This window comes from Oncorhynchus keta, chromosome 18 (assembly GCF_023373465.1).
Source record: "Oncorhynchus keta strain PuntledgeMale-10-30-2019 chromosome 18, Oket_V2, whole genome shotgun sequence".
Classification (NCBI taxonomy): domain Eukaryota; kingdom Metazoa; phylum Chordata; class Actinopteri; order Salmoniformes; family Salmonidae; genus Oncorhynchus; species Oncorhynchus keta.
The window spans coordinates 52,395,348-52,420,347 of record NC_068438.1 but is presented as its reverse complement, the minus strand read 5'-3'; the positions used below and the strand labels follow the sequence as shown (position 1 = coordinate 52,420,347).

The 25,000-nt window shown below is 51.8% G+C and overlaps 1 protein-coding gene across 16 annotated transcripts in view; it reads right to left on the bottom strand.

Moving 5' to 3' along the window:
- Window positions 1–25,000, bottom strand: part of fndc3a (fibronectin type III domain containing 3A) — a 172,868-nt gene that overhangs the window by 101,859 nt on the left and 46,009 nt on the right. For 13 of the 16 annotated variants that reach the window (XR_008069156.1, XR_008069158.1, XR_008069161.1 and 10 more), the window contains exons 1-2: window positions 20,700–20,915; window positions 10,904–10,979 (exon numbers count right to left, since the gene is read on the bottom strand). Coding sequence is in view for 1 of the 16 variants with exons in the window: in XM_052468767.1 (XP_052324727.1) it covers window positions 10,904–10,979; window positions 20,700–20,852 (229 nt within the window). In the remaining 15 variants the exon portion in view is untranslated. Of the gene's footprint in view, window positions 1–10,903; window positions 10,980–20,699; window positions 20,916–23,544; window positions 23,743–25,000 lie in introns of those variants that run through there. The other 3 variants (XR_008069171.1, XM_052468767.1, XR_008069170.1) reach the window with 3 other exon arrangements.

Genomic DNA, 25,000 nt, shown 5'->3' with positions numbered 1-25,000 from the left:
TCGAGGTAGAGACGTGAAGGGAGAGAGGTAGAGAGAGAGAGGAGTAGAGACGTGAAGGGAGAGAGGTAGAGAGAGAGAGGAGCAGAGAAGTCCTGGCCAGAGGACTCAGGTTAATAATGACACTGACACTAAGGGTCCGGATTAACAGAGAGGAGTAGAGAGAGAGACGGTAATAACACACAGGGGGACCAATTTGTTAATCCGGTTATAAGATTTAAGAACGTGGAGATTCTAATTCCACTTCTCCTCCTCAGAATCCCTGGGACGTTCATGGGATGAGAGGGGGTAAGAAAGAGACAGGACAGAAATAGGGAGGGATGGAGAGAAGATTGGGATGAGAGGGGTGAGTGTTCTGGGCTTGTTTTCACAGCCAGCAGCTCTCTCTCACACACACACACACACACACACACTTTTTAACCCGGCATTGTTGGGATCATAAGTAAGCATTTCTCTCTTTCTTTCTCTCTCTCGGAGGACCTGAGCCCTAGGACCGTGCCCCAGGACTACCTGACATGATGACTCCTTGCTGTCCCCAGTCCACCTGACTGTGCTGCTGCTCCAGTTTCAACTGTACTGCCTTACTATTATTCAACCATGATCTGTTATAATCTCTACCCGGCACAGCCAGAAGAGGACTGGCCACCCCACATAGCCCGGTTCCTCTCTAGGTTTCTTCCTAGGTTTTGGCCTTTCTAGGGAGTTTTTCCTAGCCACCGTGCTTCTACACCTGCATTGTTTGCTGTTTGGGGTTTTAGGCTGGGTTTCTGTACAGCACTTTGAGATATCAGCTGATGTACGAAGGGCTATATAAATAAATTTGATTTGATTTCAAGGTAAAGTGTACACCTGTTGTATTCGGCGCATTTGACAAATACCATTTGATTTGATTTGCACTGAGATGACGTAACAAGTCCAAAGACCATCGACTCTCCCATCTCCGATTCCCCCTCTCCCTTTCTCAGAGAGCACAGCACTGTCTCCATCCTTCTACAAAACACATCCAAAACAAAAACAAAACGGCTGATTCTGCTTCTCACCATCCCCCTCGTTCCCTCCCCTCCACAGCCCACTCCCCCCGGAACCAAACAACAGTGAGAGAATGAGTCACAAGCTCATTCATTCTGAAAGCCACTCACTGCAGATGCTGTGAATGAACAGTGTGTGTGTGTATAAACTGTTGTATGTTTCCGTCTCTGTGGGGCTGTGGATGTGAACTCATGCATGTACTGTAGCCTAGATAGAAAAGGTTAAGACAACCTAATGAATCCATGCAGAAGCAAATCGAAAATAAACAAATTCTTTGGACCAGCGGCCGGAGAGACAATGACAGGAAGTCAATGTTAGCAGTACAGATAGTTAACGATGTTGTGTTGGCGCTGCGTGTGTGTTGTGTTGGCGCTGCGTGTGTGTTGTGTTGGCGCTGAGTGTGGGGTGTTGTGTTGGCGCTGAGTGTGGGGTGTTGTGTTGGCGCTGCGTGTGTGTTGTGTTGGCGCTGCGTGTGTGTTGTGTTGGCGCTGAGTGTGGGGTGTTGTGTTGGCGCTGCGTGTGGGGTGTTGTGTTGGCGCTGCGTGTGTGTTGTGTTGGCGCTGCGTGTGTGTTGTGTCGGCGCTGAGCGTGGGGTGTTGTGTCGGCGCTGAGCGTGGGGTGTTGTGTCGGCGCTGAGCGTGGGGTCTTTGTGTCGGCTCTGAGCGTGGGGTGTTGTGGCTGTATAGGTGTTGTGTTGGCTCTGCGTGTGTCGTGTTAGCACTGCCTGAGTGTCCTTGCCTCCTGCCCACTCGCGGGCCACTGCGGAGGTGGCTCCCTCCATCTCAAACACATACAAACAAGCCGAGACACACACACAGGCAGCATAATCAATGCAGATGCTGTGAATGGACTGCTGGTGGGCGTGTGGACTTTTATACTAGACCTATTTGAAGATAATAATAAGATTTATTTTAGACAAAGTCTAAAGAAAAACTAAATGAAGAAAATGTAGTCTATTTCAGAAGAACAGAATATCATACTCTTGAGTTGTCCTCATGTTAGGTCCTGATCTGGCTGTGCCAAATGGCTGTGGGCTACACTAGTTCATTTAGTTGTCCTTATGTTAGGTCCTGATCTGGCTGTGCCATATGGCTGTGGGCTACACTAGTTCATTTAGTTGTCCTTATGTTAGGTCCTGATCTGGCTGTGCCAAATGGCTGTGGGCTACACTAGTTCATTTAGTTGTCCTTATGTTAGGTCCTGATCTGGCTGTGCCAAATGGCTGTGGGCTACACTAGTTCATTTAGTTGTCCTTATGTTAGGTCCTGATCTGGCTGTGCCAAATGGCTGTGGGCTACACTAGTTCATTTAGTTGTCCTTATGTTAGGTCCTGATCTGGCTGTGCCAAATGGCTGTGGGCTACACTAGTTCATTTAGTTGTCCTTATGTTAGGTCCTGATCTGGCTGTGCCAAATGGCTGTGGGCTACACTAGTTCATTTAGTTGTCCTTATGTTAGGTCCTGATCTGGCTGTGCCAAATGGCTGTGGGCTACACTAGTTCATTTAGTTGTCCTTATGTTAGGTCCTGATCTGGCTGTGCCAAATGGCTGTGGGCTACACTAGTTCATTCAGCAGGCTAGATTTGCTTAGAATTCCGTGGCATCATTCTATATTATCTTAGAGCATGAAGAATAGAATTGAACAAAGCTGAATGAAATAGAAAGGGTATTTTTCTCCAAGCGATTTGACGGGAGTGTGGATATTCTGTGTTGATCGGATAACAAAGAAACAGGTATTCCTCTATATTTAATGTAGTTATTAATGTGAATGTAGTTCTACAAACGTTGGGATTCTATACATGTTGATTTAATACATTGAAAGGCTGCATGACGTGACTCGAATGACGATTTGAAAAAAGTTGCTTGAAAAGGTGTGAACTCTGCTTTGTTTTTGTTTCTTTGGCGCAGGCTGTACACACTTCATCAGTCTCTCATTCACAATTTGACAAGCACCTGCTAATGCCTCAAATTTCTCAGCGGCATCAGCTTTGTGCGGCCGTAATGCCCCCTAAAAAAAATAATCTGTGCCTTTTGCGGCCAGTGGACGTTGGGCCCTTCTCCCCGAGTGCTGCGTTGGGCCCTTCTCGCCGGGCCCTTCTCGCCGGGCGCTGCGTTGGGCCCTTCTCGCCGGGCGCTGCGTTGGGCCCTTCTCGCCGGGCGCTGCGTTGGGCCCTTCTCGCCGGGCGCTGCGTTGGGCCCTTCTCGCCGGGCGCTGCGTTGGGCCCTTCTCGCCGGGCGCTGCGTTGGGCCCTTCTCGCCGGGCGCTGCGTTGGGCCCTTCTCGCCGGGCGCTGCGTTGGGCCCTTCTCCCCGAGCGCTGCGTTGGGCCCTTCTCCCCGAGAGCTGCGTTGGGCCCTTCTCCCCGAGAGCTGCGTTGGGCCCTTCTCCCCGAGCGCTGCGTTGGGCCCTTCTCCCCGGGCGCTGCGTTGGGCCCTTCTCCCCGGGCGCTGCGTTGGGCCCTTCTCGCCGGGCGCTGCGTTGGGCCCTTCTCGCCGGGCGCTGCGTTGGGCCCTTCTCGCCGGGCGCTGCGTTGGGCCCTTCTCGCCGGGCGCTGCGTTGGGCCCTTCTCGCCGGGCGCTGCGTTGGGCCCTTCTCCCCGAGCGCTGCGTTGGGCCCTTCTCCCCGAGAGCTGCGTTGGGCCCTTCTCCCCGAGAGCTGCGTTGGGCCCTTCTCCCCGAGAGCTGCGTTGGGCCCTTCTCCCTGCGTGCTCCGAAGCACCTCTCACTCACATGGTTCACATGATCGGGTCTTTCTCACAGGCTACAAGTGAAGACAGACATATCGGGGACGCTACTGCGTACGTCCTTATCCAATTCCGAGGTGCATATTCAAGATAAATGGAAAGACTGTCCACATTTACTTTTCGTCAGCCAACAAGATGAGTAGGCCTAGCGAACACGAAAAGCACTAGTCTATGTCAATCTACTATCCCCCAAAAGTACAAAAGTTGACCTATTCTATGCCAGAAAGAAATATCCTAAACATAGTCTGGGATCTATTGTGTCCCAGACTAATACAACCACAAGCAATAAGGCTGACGCAAAATATCAGAACGTTTAGCTTAAAACTTTGATAAAATATTAGCTATTTCTTCACAGTAGGCGATCAGCATGAATGTTTCCAAAATGCTATCAATTAGCAGGAAAACACAAATTCTCAAAAGTGATCGCAAATGTGATTATGCATGTGCTGCTTTTATTATAAAAGGTGCATTTTTATGGTGAAAATGATCTCTTCCCCTAAACTTGAAACTCACGCGCTGCTTATGTACACCAGTTAGACACCCCTTGTAAAGCGGATTAATGTGATTCCTTTTAAGAAGTCATTAGTTATGATACAAACCTTATCCAAACATATAGGCCTGTGGGCTAGGCTACATGAGGTGTGCGTTTATGATTTTGATAAAACTGAAAAAAAAAGAAAAAAAAAGAAACATGCCCCATTTCTTGCCTGACCCAACCTGGGCCTCATTCACATGTGATGATAATACATCAATCACAAAGTGACAGGGTAATATTGTCACACATCAAACTATTCTTAATTTAATCTCGTCTTTACACACACTAAATAATATATGTGTGACATTTGTTTTAATTTCAGAATGGACCATTATCACGCACCTGTCTTGAAACAGGAGAAGAGGGGAAAAAAATACATGTAATCTTTTCACTTAAATAGCGAATGGAGGACGCTTTTCCCCGTGTTTCATTTTCATGCCAGCCAGGTAGGCTATACTCCTGTTGTAAAGATAAGCCATGTGCTTAAGATTAGGAAAGTGGAGATATAAATACAGTAGGCCTCCTCTTTTTATTAGAGGCCATCACTCTGTTATCACGCAATTGCATAGCCTATTGAAATGTTGCGTAACATGGGCTCTCATGAAGTGTTTGATTAGATTATCGATAACATTTGCATCGACGTCAGACTGATCAGAGGGACTATAGAGTGCTGAGTAGCAGGCAGTTAGCGAGTTTGGTAGACTACTAATGACCATCAGCAGCATCAGAGCTTAGAGAAGCCTAATTACCGTGACTAAACGACCAAGTGGAATTTTGACCACCTTCATGACACGTGACCGTCGGTGTGGTGGCAATACGGTCAACTGCCCCACCCCTAGTGGCGTGAACATACCCAGCAGGCAGTCTGTGTGTGAGACGCGAGTAACGTGTGTTGAGAGGGGGCCATAAATTGGGAAACTAATTCAAAAATGGCTGCTGGTTATCGCACACACACACTGCAGCTCCATCAACTCTCCCCCATGGGAGCTGTCTAACATCTTAATGGCTATGTTATTTTACTTCTTCTTACCAGATGGTCTCTTCATATTAAGCAGTCAATTAGGTAGTTGGAAACACATTACGTACTTCTAGCTGCTAAAAATACATGAATGAAACACAAATAGATCTGGGAGAGAACAACACACACACACACACACACACACACACACACACACACACACACACACACACACACACACACACACACACACACACACACACACACACACACACACACACACACACACACACACACACACACACACACACACACACGCCCCAACCTCCTGGTTTCTCAGCTGTCTCAAATTGCATGGTTAAAACACATACACGAGGAACACACCCCTCCCTCCCTGCTCCATGAGCGGTGAGTCATCCCTCCATTCACGTCACTGAGAAAAGAGACCACTCTGTGACAGAGGGAGCAGTAGGCAGCAGAGCTCCCGCCCCTCCATTAATCCCCTCCCCATCCACTCCCCTCCCCCTCCACCACTCTCTTCTCTCCTTACCCCCCCATCCACCCCCCTCTCCTCCTCCCCCACTCTCCTCTGACACCTAACTCTGCTGACGGAGAGACCACCACCTCTAATCCGACACATCTCTCCTTAGGCTGTCTATTCCTCCATCTCCCCTTCCAGACAATCTTGAGCTCTGTTAAAGAGGGTGAATAGACAGCCTGTCCTGTTTAGAGGGTGAATAGACAGCCTGTCCTGTTAAAGAGGGTGAATAGACAGCCTGTCCTGTTAAAGAGGGTGAATAGACAGCCTGTCCTGTTAAAGAGGGTGAATAGACAGCCTGTCCTGTTAAAGAGGGTGAATAGACAGCCTGTCCTGTTTAGAGGGTGAATAGACAGCCTGTCCTGTTTAGAGGGTGAATAGACAGCCTGTCCTGTTTAGAGGGTGAATAGACAGCCTGTCCTGTTAAAGAGGGTGAATAGACAGCCTGTCCTGTCAGAGGGTGAATAGACAGCCTGTCCTGTCAGAGGGTGAATAGACAGCCTGTCCTGTCAGAGGGTGAATAGACAGCCTGTCCTGTCAGAGGGTGAATAGACAGCCTGTCCTGTCAGAGGGTGAATAGACAGCCTGTCCTGTCAGAGGGTGAATAGACAGCCTGTCCTGTCAGAGGGTGAATAGACAGCCTGTCCTGTCAGAGGGTGAATAGACAGCCTGTCCTGTCAGAGGGTGAATAGACAGCCTGTCCTGTCAGAGGGTGAATAGACAGCCTGTCCTGTCAGAGGGTGAATAGACAGCCTGTCCTGTCAGAGGGTGAATAGACAGCCTGTCCTGTCAGAGGGTGAATAGACAGCCTGTCCTGTCAGAGGGTGAATAGACAGCCTGTCCTGTTTAGAGGGTGAATAGACAGCCTGTCCTGTTAAAGAGGGTGAATAGACAGCCTGTCCTGTCAGAGGGTGAATAGACAGCCTGTCCTGTCAGAGGGTGAATAGACAGCCTGTCCTGTCAGAGGGTGAATAGACCGCCTGTCCTGTCAGAGGGTGAATAGACCGCCTGTCCTGTCAGAGGGTGAATAGACCGCCTGTCCTGTCAGAGGGTGAATAGACCGCCTGTCCTGTCAGAGGGTGAATAGACAGCCTGTCCTGTCAGAGGGTGAATAGACAGCCTGTCCTGTCAGAGGGTGAATAGACAGCCTGTCCTGTCAGAGGGTGAATAGACAGCCTGTCCTGTCAGAGGGTGAATAGACAGCCTGTCCTGTCAGAGGGTGAATAGACAGCCTGTCCTGTCAGAGGGTGAATAGACAGCCTGTCCTGTCAGAGGGTGAATAGACAGCCTGTCCTGTTAAAGAGGGTGAATAGACAGCCTGTCCTGCTAAAGAGGGTGAACAGACAGCCTGTCCTGCTAAAGAGGGTGAATAGAAAGCCTGTCCTGCTAAAGAGGGTGAATAGAAAGCCTGTCCTGTTAAAGAGGGTGAATAGACAGCCTGTCCTGCTAAAGAGGGTGAATAGACAGCCTGTCCTGTTACAGAGGGTGAATAGACAGCATGTCCTGTTACAGAGGGGGAATAGACAGCATGTCCTGTTACAGAGGGGGAATAGACAGCATGTCCTGTTACAGAGGGGGAATAGACAGCATGTCTTGTTACAGAGGGTGAATAGACAGCCTGTCCTGTTACAGAGGGGGAATAGACCAAATCATGAAGAAGCACCTAGGTCTGTAATCAGTCATGCCCCCCAACACCCAAACCATGGAGCACCTCAGTCATGCCCCCCCACACCCAAACCATGCAGCACCTCAGTCATACCACCCACCCCCCCCCCCACCCCCCCCAAGAGCGAACAGCTACCTCCGGTAAGACGAGGGGCGGAGATCATAATAGCTGGTGAGCGATGTCTAATATTAAGTCTCAAAGTATTACTCGTCTGAGGTAGAGAACCATCTGACAATCAAAGCATCAATACGGTGTTAAGATTGAATCCTACCACCCCGGCCGGCTCTGATGCCTGTCAGGTGTGTCAGGGCTTAAACACTATTACGGACCACAAAGGGAAACCCAGTGACGCGAGCCTACCAGACGAGCCTTTTATGCTGGGGTCGAGGAAAGCAACACTGAAACATGCACGAGAGCACCAGCTGTTCCAGACGACTGTGTGATCTCGCTCTCCATAGCAGATGTGAGTAAGATCTTTCAACAGGTCAACATCCACATGGCCGGATTACCAGGACGTGTACTCAGAGCATGTGTGGACCAACTGGCAAGTGTCTTCACTGACATTTTCAACCTCTCTCTGGCCGAGTCGATAATACCTACATGTTTCAAAGACCACCATATTCCCTGTGACAGGAAGGCTCGGGGGAGAGGCCTGGCTCAGAGCCCAGAGCTCCAGCTCGGGGGAGAGGCCCGGCCCAGAGCTCCAGCTCGGGGGAGAGGCCCGGCCCAGAGCTCCAGCTCGGGAGAGAGGCCCGGCCCAGAGCTCCAGCTCGGGGAGAGGCCCGGCCCAGAGCTCCAGCTCGGGGGAGAGGCCTGGCTCAGAGCCCAGAGCTCCAGCTCGGGGGAGAGGCCTGGCTCAGAGCCCAGAGCTCCAGCTCGTTGGAGAGGCCCGGCCCAGAGCTCCAGCTCGGGGGAGAGGCCCGGCCCAGAGCTCCAGCTCGGGGGAGAGGCCCGGCCCAGAGCTCCAGCTCGGGGGAGAGGCCCGGCCCAGAGCTCCAGCTCGGGGGAGAGGCCCGGCCCAGAGCTCCAGCTCGGGGGAGAGGTCCGGCCCAGAGCTCCAGCTCGGGGGAGAGGTCCGGCCCAGAGCTCCAGCTCGGGGGAGAGGCCCGGCCCAGAGCTCCAGCTCAGGGGAGAGGCCTGGCTCAGGGGAGAGGCCCGGCCCAGAGCTCCAGCTCAGGGGAGAGGCCTGGCTCAGGGGAGAGGCCCGGCCCAGAGCTCTGGCTCAGGGGAGAGGCCCGGCCCAGAGCTACAGCTCAGGGGACAGGCCTAGCTGGAGAGCTGGAGCTATGGGCCGGGACTCGCCCCTGAGCTGAAACTCTGGGCCTGGCCCGGCCCAGATCTACAGCTCAGGGGAGAGGCCTGGCTCAGGGGAGAGGCCCGGCCCAGAGCTCCAGCTCAGGGGACAGGCATGACTCAGAGCCCAGAGCTCCAGCTCGGGGGAGAGGCCTGGCCCAGAGCTGAAGCTCGGGGGAGAGGCCTGGCTCAGGGGAGAGGCCCGGCCCAGAGCTCCAGCTCAGGGGAGAGGCCCGGCCCAGAGCTCCGGCTCAGGGGAGAGGCCCGGCCCAGAGCTCCGGCTCAGGGGAGAGGCCCGGCCCAGAGCTCCGGCTCAGGGGAGAGGCCTGGCCCAGAGCTCCGGCTCGGGGGAGAGGCCCGGCCCAGAGCTCCAGCTCAGGGGAGAGGACTGGCTCAGGGGAGAGGCCCGGCCCAGAGCTCCAGCTCAGGGGAGAGGCCCGGCCCAGAGCTCCAGCTCAGGGAAATGGCCCGGCCCAGAATTCCAACTCAGGGGAGAGGCCCGGCCCAGAGCTCCAGCTCAGGGGAGAGACCTGGCTCAGGGGAGAGGCCCGGCCCAGAGCTCCAGCTCAGGGGAGAGGTCCGGCCCAGAGCTCCAGCTCAGGGAAGTGGCCCGGCCCAGAATTCCAACTCAGGGGAGAGGCCCGGCCCAGAGCTCCAGCTCGGGGGAGAGGCCCGGCCCAGAGCCCCAGCTCAGGGAGGGGCCCGGTCCAGAGCGCCGGCTCAAGGGGAGAGGCCCGGCCTAGAGCTCCAGCTCAGGGGAGAGGCCCGGCTCAGGGGAGAGGCCCGGCCCAGAGCTCCAGCTCGGGGGAGAGGCCCGGCCCAGAGCTCCAGCTCGAGGGAGAGGCCCGGCCCAGAGCTCCAGCTCAGGGAGGGGCCCGGCCCAGAGCGCCGGCTCAGGGGAGAGGCCCGGCCCAGAGCTCCGGCTCAGGTGAGAGGCCCGGCTGGAGAGCTGGAGCTCTGGGCCTGGCCTCTCCCCTGAGCTGGAGAGGCCCGGCACAGAGCTCCGGCCCAGAGCTCCAGCTCAGGGGAGAGGCCCGACCCAGAGCTCCAGCTCAGCGGAGAGGCCCGGCTCAGGGGAGAGGCCCAGCCCAGAGCTCCAGCTCGGGGGAGAGGCCCGGCCCAGAGCTCAAGGGAGAGGCCCGGCCCAGAGCTCCGGCCCAGAGCTCCAGCCCAGGGGAGAGGCCCGGCCCAGAGGAGAGGCCCGGCCCAGAGGAGAGGCCCGGCCCAGAGGAGAGGCCCGGCCCAGAGGAGAGGCCCGGCCCAGAGGAGAGGCCCGGCTCAGAGGAGAGGCCCGGCTCAGAGGAGAGGCCCATCTCAGAGGAGAGGCCCGGCTCAGAGGAGAGGCCCAGCTCAGAGCTCTATTAGCCGCATATTTTGAAATAGAAAATAAATGTTAGTGCTTTGTTCCTTGAATTAAACTGAACCACACCAAATCAGTTCAAAATAAAACATCATTCCTGTACCGGAGCACATGTATCTCGAAACGTATCGAATCATGTTGAAAGAGAAAGATGCACATCCCTAGTGTGTGTGTGTGTGTGTGTGTGTGTGTGTGCGTTCGCGCATCACAAAGCCTGCCTGCGCTCCTCACACTCTCTGACAGAGCAGAGAGGGATGACTAACAGGGTCTCAACCACATCTCATTCTAACAGACACAGACTCTGTCGCTATAGTGTGACTGCACTACAAACACAGAAACACACTGCAATTACAGCAAACAGTGATTTGACACGATGATAGTGTATCAGCACACAGCTCGCTCAATCATCTGTCAAATTAAATCAGTCAGACAGAGAGAACGAGAGCGAGGGATAGCGAGCGAGCGAGAGAGCAAAAGATAGCGAGCGAGAGACATAGCGAGCGAGACACAGCGAGCGAGAGACACAGCGAGCGAGAGACACAGCGAGCGAGAGAGATAGCGAAAAAAAACAGCGAGAGAGCGACATTTGGGAAGTACTGGGTCATGCTCAGGTCGGAACCATCTGTACTGAATAAGTAAATCTTACATTTTGTTTCCCATTGCAAAACTTAAAACATTTGCCCTAACGAATCACAAACCTGTATTAGTGAATAATGGAGCTTTATTGATCCTTTACCCATTTGTAGGAGAGAACTAAAAGGAGTACAACTATTTGTAGCGTCTTACCTGTGATACACTGAAACTGACCATCCTCTCGCCGTATAGTGAAGGCCTCACCTGGGTTCACCTGCACCAGGATTACCTGTGGAGAGAAACACACATCAAACACCTGTATAATGACATCATCCAGGTGTTCACTCGGGCACAACACGTTAAAAAAAACAAAAAAACAAACACAAGACCGTAAACGGTGAGGGACTACCTGAATTTGTCCAATGAGAAACACTTGATTTGATTGTCCATTTTAAAATGTTTTTCCACAGTATGGTCCCAATGAACTCAACCCTGTTTACAGTCGGGAACAGACAGCCTCTTTTACCTGACATGTTACATGGTGATTCAATATATGAGCCACTGAAAGCTTCTTCAAATCAGTGACAAGTTGGGGTTGGGGTTAGGTTGGGGTTGGGGTTAGGTTGGGGTTGGGGTTAGTTAGGTTGGGGTTGGGGTTAGGTTGGGGTTGGGGTTAGTTAGGTTGGGGTTGGGGTTAGGTTGGGGTTAGGTTGGGGTTGGGGTTAGGTTGGGGTTGGGGTTGGGGTTGGGGTTAGGGTTGGGGTTGGGGTTGGGGTTAGGTTGGGGTTAGGTTGGGGTTGGGGTTAGGTTGGGGTTAGGGTTAGGTTGGGGTTAGGTTGGGGTTGGGGTTAGGTTGGGGTTAGGTTGGGGTTGGGGTTAGGGTTGGGGTTGGGGTTAGTTGGGGTTGGCGTTAGGGTTGGGGGTTCGGGGGGTTAGGGTTGGGGTTAGGTTGGGGTTGGGGTTAGGGTTGGGGTTAGGGTTGGGGTTACATTGGGGTTGGGGTTAGGTTGGGGTTGGGGTTAGGTTGGGGTTTGGGTTAGGTTGGGGTTGGGGTTAGGTTGGGGTTGGGTTAGGTTGGGGTTGGGGTTAGGTTGGGGTTGGGTTGGCCCGTCTCTGGCCAGGTTTTAGAACGGTCGTCACGTAGAGACGGGCCAGGTCCTCACGTAGAGACGGGCCAGGTTTTAGAACGGTCGTCATGTAGAGACGGGCCAGGTTTTAGAACGGCCGTCATGTAGAGACGGGCCAGGTCGTCATGTAGAGACGGGCCAGGTTTTAGAACGGTCGTCATGTAGAGACGGGCCAGGTTTTAGAACGGTCGTCACGTAGAGACGGGCCAGGTTTTAGAACGGTCGTCACGTAGAGACACCAGGTCGTCACGTAGAGACGGGCCAGGTCGTCACGTAGAGACGGGCCAGGTCGTCACGTAGAGACGGGCCAGGTTTTAGAACGGTCTTCATGTAGAGATGGGCCAGGTCGTCATGTAGAGCCGGGCCAGGTTTTAGAACGGTCGTCATGTAGAGATGGGCCAGGTTGTCATGTAGAGACAGGCCAGGTTTTAGAACGGTCGTCACGTAGAGACGGGCCAGGTCGTCACGTAGAGACGGGCCAGGTTTCAGAACGGTCTTCATGTAGACGGGCCAGGTTTTAGAACGGTCGTCATGTAGAGACGGGCCAGGTTTCAGAACGGTCGTCACGTAGAGACGGGCCAGGTCGTCATGTAGAGACGGGCCAGGTTTTAGAACGGTCGTCATGTAGAGACGGGCCAGGTTTTAGAACGGTCGTCACGTAGAGACGGGCCAGGTTTTAGAACGGTCGTCACGTAGAGACACCAGGGCCACGTTTTAGAGACGGGCCAGGTCGTCACGTAGAGACGGGCCAGGTTTCAGAACGGTCTTCACGTAGAGACGGGCCAGGTTCACGTAGAGACGGGCCAGGTTGTCACGTAGAGACGGGCCAGGTTTTAGAACGGTCTTCATGTAGAGATGGGCCACGTCATGTAGAGCCGGGCCAGGTTTTAGAACGGTCGTCATGTAGAGATGGGCCAGGTCGTCATGTAGAGACAGGCCAGGTTTTAGAACGGTCGTCACGTAGAGACGGGCCAGGTCAGAACACGTCAGAGACGGGCCAGGTTTCAGAACGGTCTTCATGTAGAGACGGGCCAGGTTTCAGAACGGTCGTCATGTAGAGACGGGCCAGGTTTTAGAACGGTCTTCACGTAGAGACGGGCCAGGTCGTCACGTAGAGACGGGCCAGGTTTCAGAACGGTCTTCATGTAGACGGGCCAGGTTTCAGAACGGTCTTCATGTAGAGACGGGCCAGGTTTTAGAACGGTCGTCACGTAGAGACGGGCCAGGTTTCAGAACGGTCTTCATGTAGAGACGGGCCAGGTTTTAGAACGGTCGTCACGTAGAGACGGGCCAGGTCGTCATGTAGAGACGGGCCAGGTTTTAGAACGGTCGTCACGTAGAGACGGGCCAGGTTTCAGAACGGTCGTCACGTAGAGACGGGCCAGGTTTCAGAACGGTCTTCATGTAGAGACGGGCCAGGTTTTAGAACGGTCGTCATGTAGAGACGGGCCAGGTTTCAGAACGGTCTTCATGTAGAGACGGGCCAGGTTTTAGAACGGTCGTCACGTAGAGACGGGCCAGGTCGTCACGTAGAGACGGGCCAGGTTTCAGAACGGTCGTCACGTAGAGACGGGCCAGGTTTCAGAACGGTCGTCATGTAGAGACGGGCCAGGTTTTAGAACGGTCTTCATGTAGAGACGGGCCAGGTTTTAGAACGGTCGTCACGTAGAGACGGGCCAGGTCGTCACGTAGAGACGGGCCAGGTTTCAGAACGGTCTTCATGTAGAGACGGGTCAGGTTTTAGAACGGTCTTCACGTAGAGACGGGCCAGGTCGTCACGTAGAGACGGGCAAGGTCGTCACGTAGAGACGGGCCAGGTCGTCACGTAGAGACGGGCCAGGTTTCAGAACGGTCTTCATGTAGAGACGGGTCAGGTTTTAGAACGGTCTTCACGTAGAGACGGGCCAGGTCGTCACGTAGAGACGGGCCAGGTTTCAGAATGGTCTTCATGTAGAGACGGGCCAGGTTTCAGAACGGTCTTCATGTAGAGACGGGCCAGGTCGTCACGTTGAGACGGGCCAGGTTTTAAAACGGTCGTCACGTAGAGACGGGCCAGGTTTCAGAACGGTCGTCACGTAGAGACGGGCCAGGTTTCAGAACGGTCGTCACGTAGAGACGGGCCAGGTCGTCACGTAGAGACGGGCCAGGTTTTAGAACGGTCGTCACGTAGAGACGGGCCAGGTTTTAGAACGGTCGTCACGTAGAGACGGGCCAGGTCGTCACGTAGAGACGGGCCAGGTTTTAGAACGGTCATCATGTAGAGATGGGCCAGGTTTCAGAACGGTCGTCACGTAGGGACGGGCCAGGTTTTAGAACGGTCGTCACGTAGAGACAGGCCAGGTCGTCACGTAGAGACGGGCCAGGTTTCAGAACGGTCTTCATGTAGAGACGGGCCAGGTCGTCACGTAGAGACGGGCCAGGTCGTCACGTAGAGACGGGCCAGGTTTTAGAACGGTCGTCACGTAGAGACGGGCCAGGTCGTCACGTAGAGACGGGCCAGGTTTCAGAACGGTCGTCACGTAGAGACGGGCCAGGTTTTAAAACGGTCGTCACGTAGAGACGGGCCAGGTTTCAGAACGGTCGTCACGTAGAGACGGGCCAGGTTTCAGAACGGTCTTCACGTAGAGACGGGCCAGGTCGTCACGTAGAGACGGGCCAGGTTTTAGAACGGTCGTCACGTAGAGACGGGCCAGGTCGTCACGTAGAGACGGGCCAGGTCGTCACGTAGAGACGGGCCAGGTTTTAGAACGGTCATCATGTAGAGATGGGCCAGGTTTCAGAACGGTCGTCACGTAGGGACGGGCCAGGTTTTAGAACGGTCGTCACGTAGAGACAGGCCAGGTCGTCACGTAGAGACGGGCCAGGTTTCAGAACGGTCTTCATGTAGAGACGGGCCAGGTTTCAGAACGGTCGTCACGTAGAGACGGGCCAGGTCGTCACGTAGAGACGGGCCAGGTTTTAGAACGATCTTCATGTTGGAACCTTTATTCCACAACATGGTGATGAAACAACCCACTATATCCTCCAACAGTTCCCTATGTAACAACCCACTATATCCTCCAACAGTTCCCTATGAAACAACCCACTATATCCTCCAACAGTTCCCCATGAAACAACCCACTATATCCTCCAACAGTTCCCTATGAAACAACCCACTATATCCTCCAACAGTTCCCCATGAAACAACCCACTATATCCTCCAACAGTTCCCTATGAAACAACCCACTATATCCTCCAACAGTTCCCTATGAAACAACCCACTATATCCTCCAACAGTTCCCTATGAAACAACCCACTATATCCTCCAACAGTTCCCTATGAAACAACCCACTATATCCTCCAACAGTTCCCTATGTAACAACCCACTATATCCTCCAACAGTTCCCTATGAAACAACCCACTATATCCTCCAACAGTTCCCTATGAAACAACCCACTATATCCTCCAACAGTTCCCTATGTAACAACCCACTATATCCTCCAACAGTTCCCTATGAAACAACCCACTATATCCTCCAACAGTTCCCTATGAAACAACCCAATATATCCTCCAACAGTTCCCTATGTAACAACCCACTATATCCTTTAACAGTTCCCTATGAAACAACCCACTATATCCTCTAACAGTTCCCTATGAAACAACCCAATATATCCTCCAACAGTTCCCTATGTAACAACCCACTATATCCTCTAACAGTTCCCTATGAAACAACCCACTATATCCTACAACAGTTCCCTATAAAACAACCCAATATATCCTCCAACAGTTCCCTATGTAACAACCCACTATATCCTCCAACAGTTCCCTATGAAACAACCCACTATATCCTCCAACAGCTCCCTATGAAACAACCCACTATATCCTCCAACAGTTCCCTATGTAACAACCCACTATATCCTCTAACATTTCCCTATGAAACAACCCACTATATCCTCCAACAGTTCCCTATGTAACAACCCACTATATCCTCCAACAGTTCCCTATGAAACAACCCACTATATCCTCCAACAGTTCCCTATGAAACAACCCACTATATCCTCCAACAGTTCCCTATGAAACAACCCACTATATCCTCCAACAGTTCCCTATGAAACAACCCACTATATCCTCCAACAGTTCCCTATGAAACAACCCACTATATCCTCCAACAGTTCCCTATGAAACAACCCACTATATCCTCCAACAGTTCCCTATGAAACAACCCACTATATCCTCCAACAGTTCCCTATGAAACAACCCACTATATCCTCCAACAGTTCCCTATAAAACAACCCACTATATCCTCCAACAGTTCCCTATGAAACAACCCACTATATCCTCCAACAGTTCCCTATGAAACAACCCACTATATCTCAACAGTTCCCTAGGAAACAACCCACTATATCCTCCAACAGTTCCCTATGTAACAACCCACTATATCCTCCAACAGTTCCCTATGAAACAACCCACTATATCCTCCAACAGTTCCCTATAAAACAACCCACTATATCCTCCAACAGTTCCCTATGTAACAACCCACTATATCCTCCAACAGTTCCCTATGAAACAACCCACTATATCCTCCAACAGTTCCCTATGAAACAACCCACTATATCCTCCAACAGTTCCCTATGAAACAACCCACTATATCCTCCAACAGTTCCCTATAAAACAACCCACTATATCCTCCAACAGTTCCCTATGTAACAACCCACTATATCCTCCAACAGTTCCCTATGAAACAACCCACTATATCCTCCAACAGTTCCCTATGTAACAACCCACTATATCCTCCAATTGTACTCATTAACTTTTGTTGTGTGTGAGTGTGTAGTTCCCTATGTAACAACCCACTATATCCTCCAACAGTTCCCTATAAAACAACCCACTATATCCTCCAACAGTTCCCTATGTAACAACCCACTATATCCTCCAACAGTTCCCTATGTAACAACCCACTATATCCTCCAACAGTTCCCTATAAAACAACCCACTATATCCTCCAACAGTTCCCTATGTAACAACCCACTATATCCTCCAACAGTTCCCTATAAAACAACCCACTATATCCTCCAACAGTTCCCTATGTAACAACCCACTATATCCTCCAACAGTTCCTATGTAACAACCCACTATATCCTCCAACAGTTCCCTATAAAACAACCCACTATATCCTCCAACAGTTCCCTATGTAACAACCCACTATATCCTCCAACAGTTCCCTATGAAACAACCCACTATATCCTCCAACAGTTCCCTATGAAACAACCCACTATATCCTCCAACAGTTCCCTATAAAACAACCCACTATATCCTCCAACAGTTCCCTATGAAACAACCCACTATATCCTCCAACAGTTCCCTATGAAACAACCCACTATATCCTCCAACAGTTCCCTATGAAACAACCCACTATATCCTCCAACAGTTCCCTATGAAACAACCCACTATATCCTCCAACAGTTCCCTATGTAACAACCCACTATAAACAAAACAGTGAATGTAACCTCCTGTCATCTCATTACAGACAGGAAGATTCCCTTCTTTCTCATAGCATTACACTTAACAACCCCCCACCCATTAGAGACCCATAACGGTGAGCCCAGCACGCACACAGGCACACAGGCATGCAGGACACCAGACTGATACAAAGAGAAAGGGAGGGGGGGAGTGGGGGAGGTAGATTCAGTTCTGACGTGTGGAACAACGTCACTTCGGGCAAGACAGCGCTGAGGACTCAGGAAGAGGGGAGAATCAGTGTTCTGGTCACTATGGGGCTCTGGTCAAAATGTAGTGCACTATACAGGAAATGGGATACGTTTTTTTGAGGGTGCGACCTATGACTCAGTCACTCCACTGTCATTTTATAGCACATTGGCTGAGCTCATGACACGTCTCCCCTCTCTCTGACGTGTCAAATAAACCCCTAGGTCTCAATGCCTGTCTGCTTAAAGCAGCTCTGGTCTACGATCACTTTTTCCTAATATACATACCATTTTCCTTCAAAATGATATACTGCCTATACACACACACACCACGCATTTGTATTGTAGATTTATTAAATTGTACTCATTAACATTTTTTTTTAAATGTATTTTGTACTTTTGTTGTGTGTGAGTGTGTATTTGTTGTGTATTTGAGACGATCTACTGTTGGAGCGAGTAACGTAAGCATTTGGGCCGCACCTGCTGTTAACACCTTGCAAAAGCTTTTGTTTGCAGTCGATAAACCTTGATTTGATTAAAATTCTAAAAGAACAAGTTGTTGGGGTAATAACCGTATCTATCGGACAAAAGTGAGATTTGAAAAGATTAGGTGAGATATTGATTAAACTAAAGAGGAAGCTACAAGCTAAACCCTGCAAGCATGGTCACTAAGAAAGGCTCGAGTCTAAAATGGCTCCCTGATATCACCCAGTCCAATCCTTCACATCAGGGTTTACATGGCACTGTTTATAGTAGTGGTCGGCTGATTAATCGGAATGGCCGATTTCAAGTTTTCATAACAATCAGAAATATTTTTAATATATATATATATTTTTTTACACCTTAATTTAATCTTTATTTAACTTGTCAAGTCAGTTAAGAACACATTCTTATTTTCAATGACGGCCTGGGAACGGTGGGTTAACTGCCTCATTCAGGGGCAGAACGACAGATTTTTACCAGGTCAGCTCGGGGGATCCAATCTTGCAACCTTACAGTTAACTAGTCCAACGCTCTAACCACCTGATTACATTGCACTCCACGAGGAGCCTGCCTGTTACGCGAATGCAGTAGAAGCCAAGGTATGTTGCCAGCTAGCATTAAACTTATCTTATAAAAAACAATCAATCAGTCATAATCACTAGTTAACTACACATGGTTGATGAAATTACTAGTTTATCTAGCGTGTCCTGCGTTGCATATAATCGATGTGGTGCGTATTCGCGAAAAAGGACTGTCCTTGCTCCAATGTGTACCTAACCATAAACATCAATGCCTTTCTTAAAATCAATACACAGAAGTATATATTTTTAAACCTGCATATTTAGTTAAAAGAAATCCAGGTTAGCAGGCAATATTAACCAGGTGAAATTGTGTCACTTCTCTTGCGTTCATTGGACGCAGAGTCAGGGTATATGCAACAGTTTGGGCCGCCTAATTTTCCAGAATTTTACATAATTATGACATAACATTGAAGGTCGTGCAATGTTAACAGGAATATTTAGACTGATGGATGCCACCCGTTAGATAAAATACGGAACGGTTCCGTACTTCACTGAATGAATAAACGTCTTGTTTTCGAGATGATAGTTTCCGGATTTGACCATATTAATGACCGAAGGCTCGTATTTCTGTGTGTTATTATATTATAATTCAGTCTATGATTTGATAGAGCAGTCTGACTGAGCTGTGGTAGGCAGCAGCAGGCTCGTAAGCATTCATTCAAACAGCACTTTCGTGCGTTTTGCCAGCAGCTCTTCGTTGTGCTTCAAGCATTGAGCTGTTTATGACTTCAAGCCCATCAACTCCCGAGATTAGGCTGGTGTAACCGATGTGAAATGGCTAGCTAGTTATTTAAACCAAATTGACATGTTTCATTATTTATTTGAGGCTAAATTGATTTTATTTATGTATTATATTAAGTTAAAATAAGTGTTCATTCATTAATGTTGTAATTGTCATTATTACAAATACATTTTGTAATATTAATCGGTATCTGTGTTTAAAAATCATAATCGGCCGACCTCCACTTCATAGTATATAAGGTTAATAATATATGCCATTTAGCAGACGCTTTTATCCAAAGCGACTTCAGTCATGTGTGCATACATTCTCCGTATAGGGTGGTCCCTGTGTCTCTCTCTCCCACTACCTCCTACGGTAGCCTGTGTCTCTACCAACTGAGCTACAGAAGGACCTCTAAACAAGGTTCCTCTCTTATCAAAGCCCCTCCCCCCTCTCCTCCATAAGCCCCTCCCCCTCTCCTCCATAAGCCCCTCTGTGCCCTCCCCCTCTCCCCCTCCCCCTCTCCCACGATAGCCCTCTCTCCATAAGCCCTGTGTCTCCTCCCTCTCTCTCCATAAGCCCCTCCCCCCTCTCCTCCATAAGCAACTCCCCCTCTCCTCCATAAGCAACTCCCCCCTCTCCTCCTCCTCCATAGCCGCCCCTCTCCTCCATAAGCCCCTCTCCTCCTCCCTCTCCTCCTCCTCTCCTAAGCCCCTCCCCCTCTCCTCCATAAGCCCCTCCCCCTCTCCTCCATAAGCCCCCCTCCTCCCCTCTCCTCCATAAGCCCCTCTCCTCCATAAGCCCCTCCCCCTCTCCTCCATAAGCCCCTCTCCTCCATAAGCCACTCCCCCCTCTCCTCCATAAGCCCCTCTTCCCCCATAAGCCCCTCTTCCCCCATAAGCCCCTCTTCCCCCATAAGCCCCTCTTCCCCCATAAGCCCCTCTTCCTCCATAAGCCCCTCTCCTCCATAAGCCACTCCCCCCTCTCCATATATGGCTCTGTTTAAAGCACTGCACTTTACAGTAAATAGGGTTCCAATTTTAGGACGCAAACAAAAGCTTCCAGAAATACTAAACGCAAAATATGTCAAACTATGCAGGCTTCTGATTTTCAACTTCCCTTAATTTAATTTCAAAAGATTTACGTTTCAGAAAACAAACTATAGGTTTTAGTTTCAATCAGAAGTGAACATTTCAGAAAAAAGCCGTTTTAATTCCGCATGCCAAATCCTCTAGTCTCCAATCTCTCCTCTATAAGCCACTCCCATCTATAAGCCACTCCCCTCTAAAACCTTCTGATCTTGTTGACTCGATAACATACGCTGTAACGAGTGTAATTAGCCTTACCGTGTTAGTGCTACTCTGTGTAGATGTGTGTGTTGGATCTGTGTGTCTGGTTAGTGAGAGACCCTACCTCGCTCTTGTGGAGATCTCTGCCATCATAGAAGCTGTGAGTCTCCCAGGGCATAGGGCTCTGTCTGAGGAGCATCCTCTCTGTCTCTCCCTGGCTCTGTGCCTGCACTGCATTCAGCATCACCTCCATGTCCACAGACTCACTCCCTTTCATGAACTCAGCTCAGACTGAGATGGACTACCCCTTTCACTGCCTGCCACAGTGTGTCACGCACACGCACACGCACACGCACCCTCTCACGGTGTCACGCACACAGATGTTGTTCACACGCCCACACAGGCAAGCAGCGACAGTGAGAGCATGATAGGAGGGTCTGGGTAGGTGGCTAATTGAATCAAAGTAAAGGCCCTCCCCATTGGTGGAGGGGGACGGGGGGCGGTGGGGTCCATGACGTGTGTGTGTGTGTTTGTTTGCTTTCTACTTCCCGTGTGAAGCTACCAGCTGGCTTTCTTTCCCACCAACATCCCTACCCTACCATCCTTTCACCAATGACAGCAAAGTCCACACCTCTCTCTCTCCTACGGTAGCCTTCTCTCTGTGTCTCTCTCTCTCCCACGATAGCCCTCTCTGTGTCTCTCTCTGCTACGGTAGCCCCCTCTCTCTGCTACGGTAGCTCTCTCTGTGTCTCTCTCTCTCTCACGGTAGCCTTCTCTGTGTCTCTCTCTCTCTCCTACGGTAGCCTTCTCTCTGTGTCTCTCTCCCACGATAGCCCTCTCTGTGTCTCTCTCTCTCTCACGGTAGCCTTCTCTCTGTGTCTCTCTCTCCCACGATAGCCCTCTCTGTGTGTCTCTCCCACGGTAGCCTTCTCTGTGTGTCTCTCTCTCTCCCGGTAGCCTTCTCTGTGTGTCTCTCTCTCTCCCGGTAGCCTTCTCTGTGTCTCTCTCTCTCCCACGATAGCCCCCTCTCTCTCTCTCGGTCTCTCTCTCTCTCTGCTCGGTAGCTCTCTCTCTCTCTGCTCTCTCTAGCTCTCTCTCTCCTCTCTCTCTCTGCTACGGTAGCTCCTCTCTCTCTCTGCTACTCTCTCTCTCTCTCTGCTCTAGCCCTCTCTCTCTGCTACGGTAGTCCCTCTCTCTCTCTGCTACGGTAGCCCTCTCTCTCTCTGCTACGGTAGCCCTCTCTCTCTCTGCTACGGTAGCCTCTCTCTCTCTGCTACGGTAGCCCTCTCTCTCTCTGCTACGGTAGCCCTCTCTCTCTCTGCTACGGTAGCCCTCTCTCTCTCTGCTACGGTAGCCCTCTCTCTCTCTGCTACGGTAGCCCTCTCTCTCTCTGCTACGGTAGCCCTCTCTCTCTCTGCTACGGTAGCCCCTCTCTCTCTGCTACGGTAGCCCTCTCTCTCTCTGCTACGGTAGCCCTCTCTCTCTCTGCTACGGTAGCCCTCTCTCTCTCTGCTACGGTAGCCCTCTCTCTCTGCTACGGTAGCCTCTCTCTCTCTGCTACGGTAGCCCTCTCTCTCTCTGCTACGGTAGCCTCTCTCTCTGCTACGGTAGCCCTCTCTCTCTGCTACGGTAGCCCTCTCTCTCTCTGCTACGGTAGCCCTCTCTCTCTGCTACGGTAGCCTCTCTCTCTCTGCTACGGTAGCCCTCTCTCTCTGCTACGGTAGCCCTCTCTCTCTGCTACGGTAGCCCTCTCTCTCTGCTACGGTAGCCCTCTCTCTCTGCTACGGTAGCCCTCTCTCTCTGCTACGGTAGCCCTCACTCTCTGCTACGGTAGCCCTCACTCTGCTACGGTAGCCCCCTCGCTCTGTGTCTCTCTCTCTCCTTCGGTAGCCCTCTCTCTCTCTCTGTGTCTCTCTCTCCTACGGTAGCCCTCTCGCTCTGCGCTCTGTGTCTCTCTCTGCTACGGTAGCCCTCTCGCTCTGTGTCTCTCTCTCCTTCGGTAGCCCTCGCTCTCTCTCTGGGTCTCTCTCTCTCCTTCGGTAGCCCTCTCGCTCTGTGTCTCTCTCTCTCCTTCGGTAGCCCTCGCTCTCTCTCTGCGTCTCTCTCTCTCCTACGGTAGCCCTCTCGCTCTGTGTCTCTCTGCTACGGTAGCCCTCTCGCTCTGTGTCTCTCTCTCTGCTACGGTAGCCCTCTCGCTCTGTGTCTCTCTCTCTCCTTCGGTAGCCCTCTCGCTCTGTGTCTCTCTCTGCTACGGTAGCCCTCTCGCTCTGTGTCTCTCTCTCTCCTTCGGTAGCCCTCGCTCTCTCTCTGTGTCTCTCTCTCCTACGGTAGCCCTCTCGCTCTGTGTCTCTCTCTCTCTCCTACGGTAGCCCTCTCGCTCTGTGTCTCTCTCTCTGCTACGGTAGCCCTCTCGCTCTGTGTCTCTCTCTCTCCTTCGGTAGCCCTCGCTCTCTCTCTGTGTCCCTCTCTCTCCTACGGTAACCCTCGCACTCGCTCTCTCCTACGGTAGCCCTCGCTCTCTCTCTGTGTCTCCCTCTCTCCTACGGTAGCCCTCTCGCTCTGTGTCTCTCTCTCTCCTTCGGTAGCCCTCGCTCTCTCTCTGTGTCTCTCTCCTACGGTAGCCCTCTCGCTCTGTGTCTCTCTCTCTCTGCTACGGTAGCCCTCCTGTGTCTCTCTCTCTCCTACGGTTTCCCTCGCACTCGATCTCTCCTACGGTAGCCCTCGCTCTCTCTCTGTGTCGCTCTCTCCTACGGTAGCCCTTCCGGTGTCTCTCTGTTTCTCTCTCTCTCCCACAGTAGCCCTCTCTGTGTCGCTCTCTCCTTCGGTAGCCCTTCCGGTGTCTCTCTCTCCTACAGTAGCCTTCTCTCTCTCTCTCTGTTTCTCTCGCTCTCCTACAGTAGCCTTCTCTCTCTCTCTCTCTCTGTGTCTCTCTCTCTCCTACGGTAGCCCTCTGTGTGTCTCTTACTTACTGTTGCCCGCATCTCTCTCATTCAGGCGTCGCTGTTCTCACGATCTCAGAAAGAAAAAAGGACGACCGACCCCCGGGCAGCACTCCAGGGTCTCAGAGACCCTCTCCTCTCCCACCTCACCCAGCCTTCATCACCTGCGACACCGCCACATCGGGCCTCAGCGAACCTAGACGCCTGTCCTCGTTTTACTCCCTCCACGGACCCCCCTCCCCCCTTCACGCCTCCACACCGAGCCCAGGGAGGAGAAGCCCCTGTCAGAGGAGAGGACTGGTGCAGCAGCAGGGGGGGCTGTGATGGGGGGGCAGATGGATAGATGGACCAGGTTTTCTGGCTTGGTTTCTGCTCAGCGCTGGCTGGCTCCCTGGAGGTAATCTCTCTGTATAGCGTAGCTATGGCTGCAGCGTTAGTGCTCACAGGAGGTCTCTATCGTGGCGTGATGCCCATGTTTGTTTGCACAGACGGTACCCTGCTCGGCTCTGCCTCCTCTGTTCCACAACGCAAACTGTGGCGCTTTCGCTCTCCCCCTCCCCCTCACCCTCGCTCCCAGTCTCCCTTTCTCCTGCCTCAGGCTCCAGCACAGCAGCCCGTCTCCACGGTAACCCCTTCAACAAATAAGTCGCGGTGATGTCCGATCACCACAACCGCCACGGAGAGAGTTAAAAAAAAACGACAGATTATGCCCAGGCAGCGCCCGCACCGCTGTCCTCTGATCTACAGTAAAGAAAGGGGAAGGGATAGGAGGATGACAACAATAAAGGCTCCTGAATTGAACAACAAGGATAGAGAGGAGATTCTTAGATGGTACAACGGGATAAAGGCTCCTGAATTGTCTCTTGATATCCCTCGCTCTCTACCTCTTGTGTGTTACAGGGTTTGCTTTCTCCCTCCCTCCTTCCCTTCCTCCCTGTCTGTCTGTCTGTCAGTGACTGCGCTTGCGTGTCTGCTACTTCATGGTTCTCTTTGTTATGTTTCATTTATATCCTTTAAAAATATATAGACAAAAATGTTTTATTAAAACCACCCGCGGGCCGGCCGTATGTTTGACAACCCTGCTCTACACACCAATCAGGGGGCTCCTTTGTTCAGCCTGCCTTCACCACGACAACAATGGCTTAAAAAAGGAACTGAGCAGAGCAAACGACCCTGAGCCTGACATGCACAACATTACTCCCCCTCACCTCCCTCGGTTCCCTCTCTCCCTCAGTCTCTCTCAGTCTCTCTCCATCCCTCCTCCCCCATTCACAGAGCAAAACACCGTACACCCATTAATAACATGACTGATGTGTGAGGAGACGAGGCGGCGGCTAGGAGACGAGGCGGCGGCTAGAGGAGACGAGGCGGCGGCTAGAGGAGACGAGGCGGCGGCTAGGAGACGAGGCGGTGGTGGGAGGTGGCTAGAGGAGACGAGGAGGCAGCTAGAGGAGGCGGTGGAGGAGGCGGCTGGAGGAGACGAGGC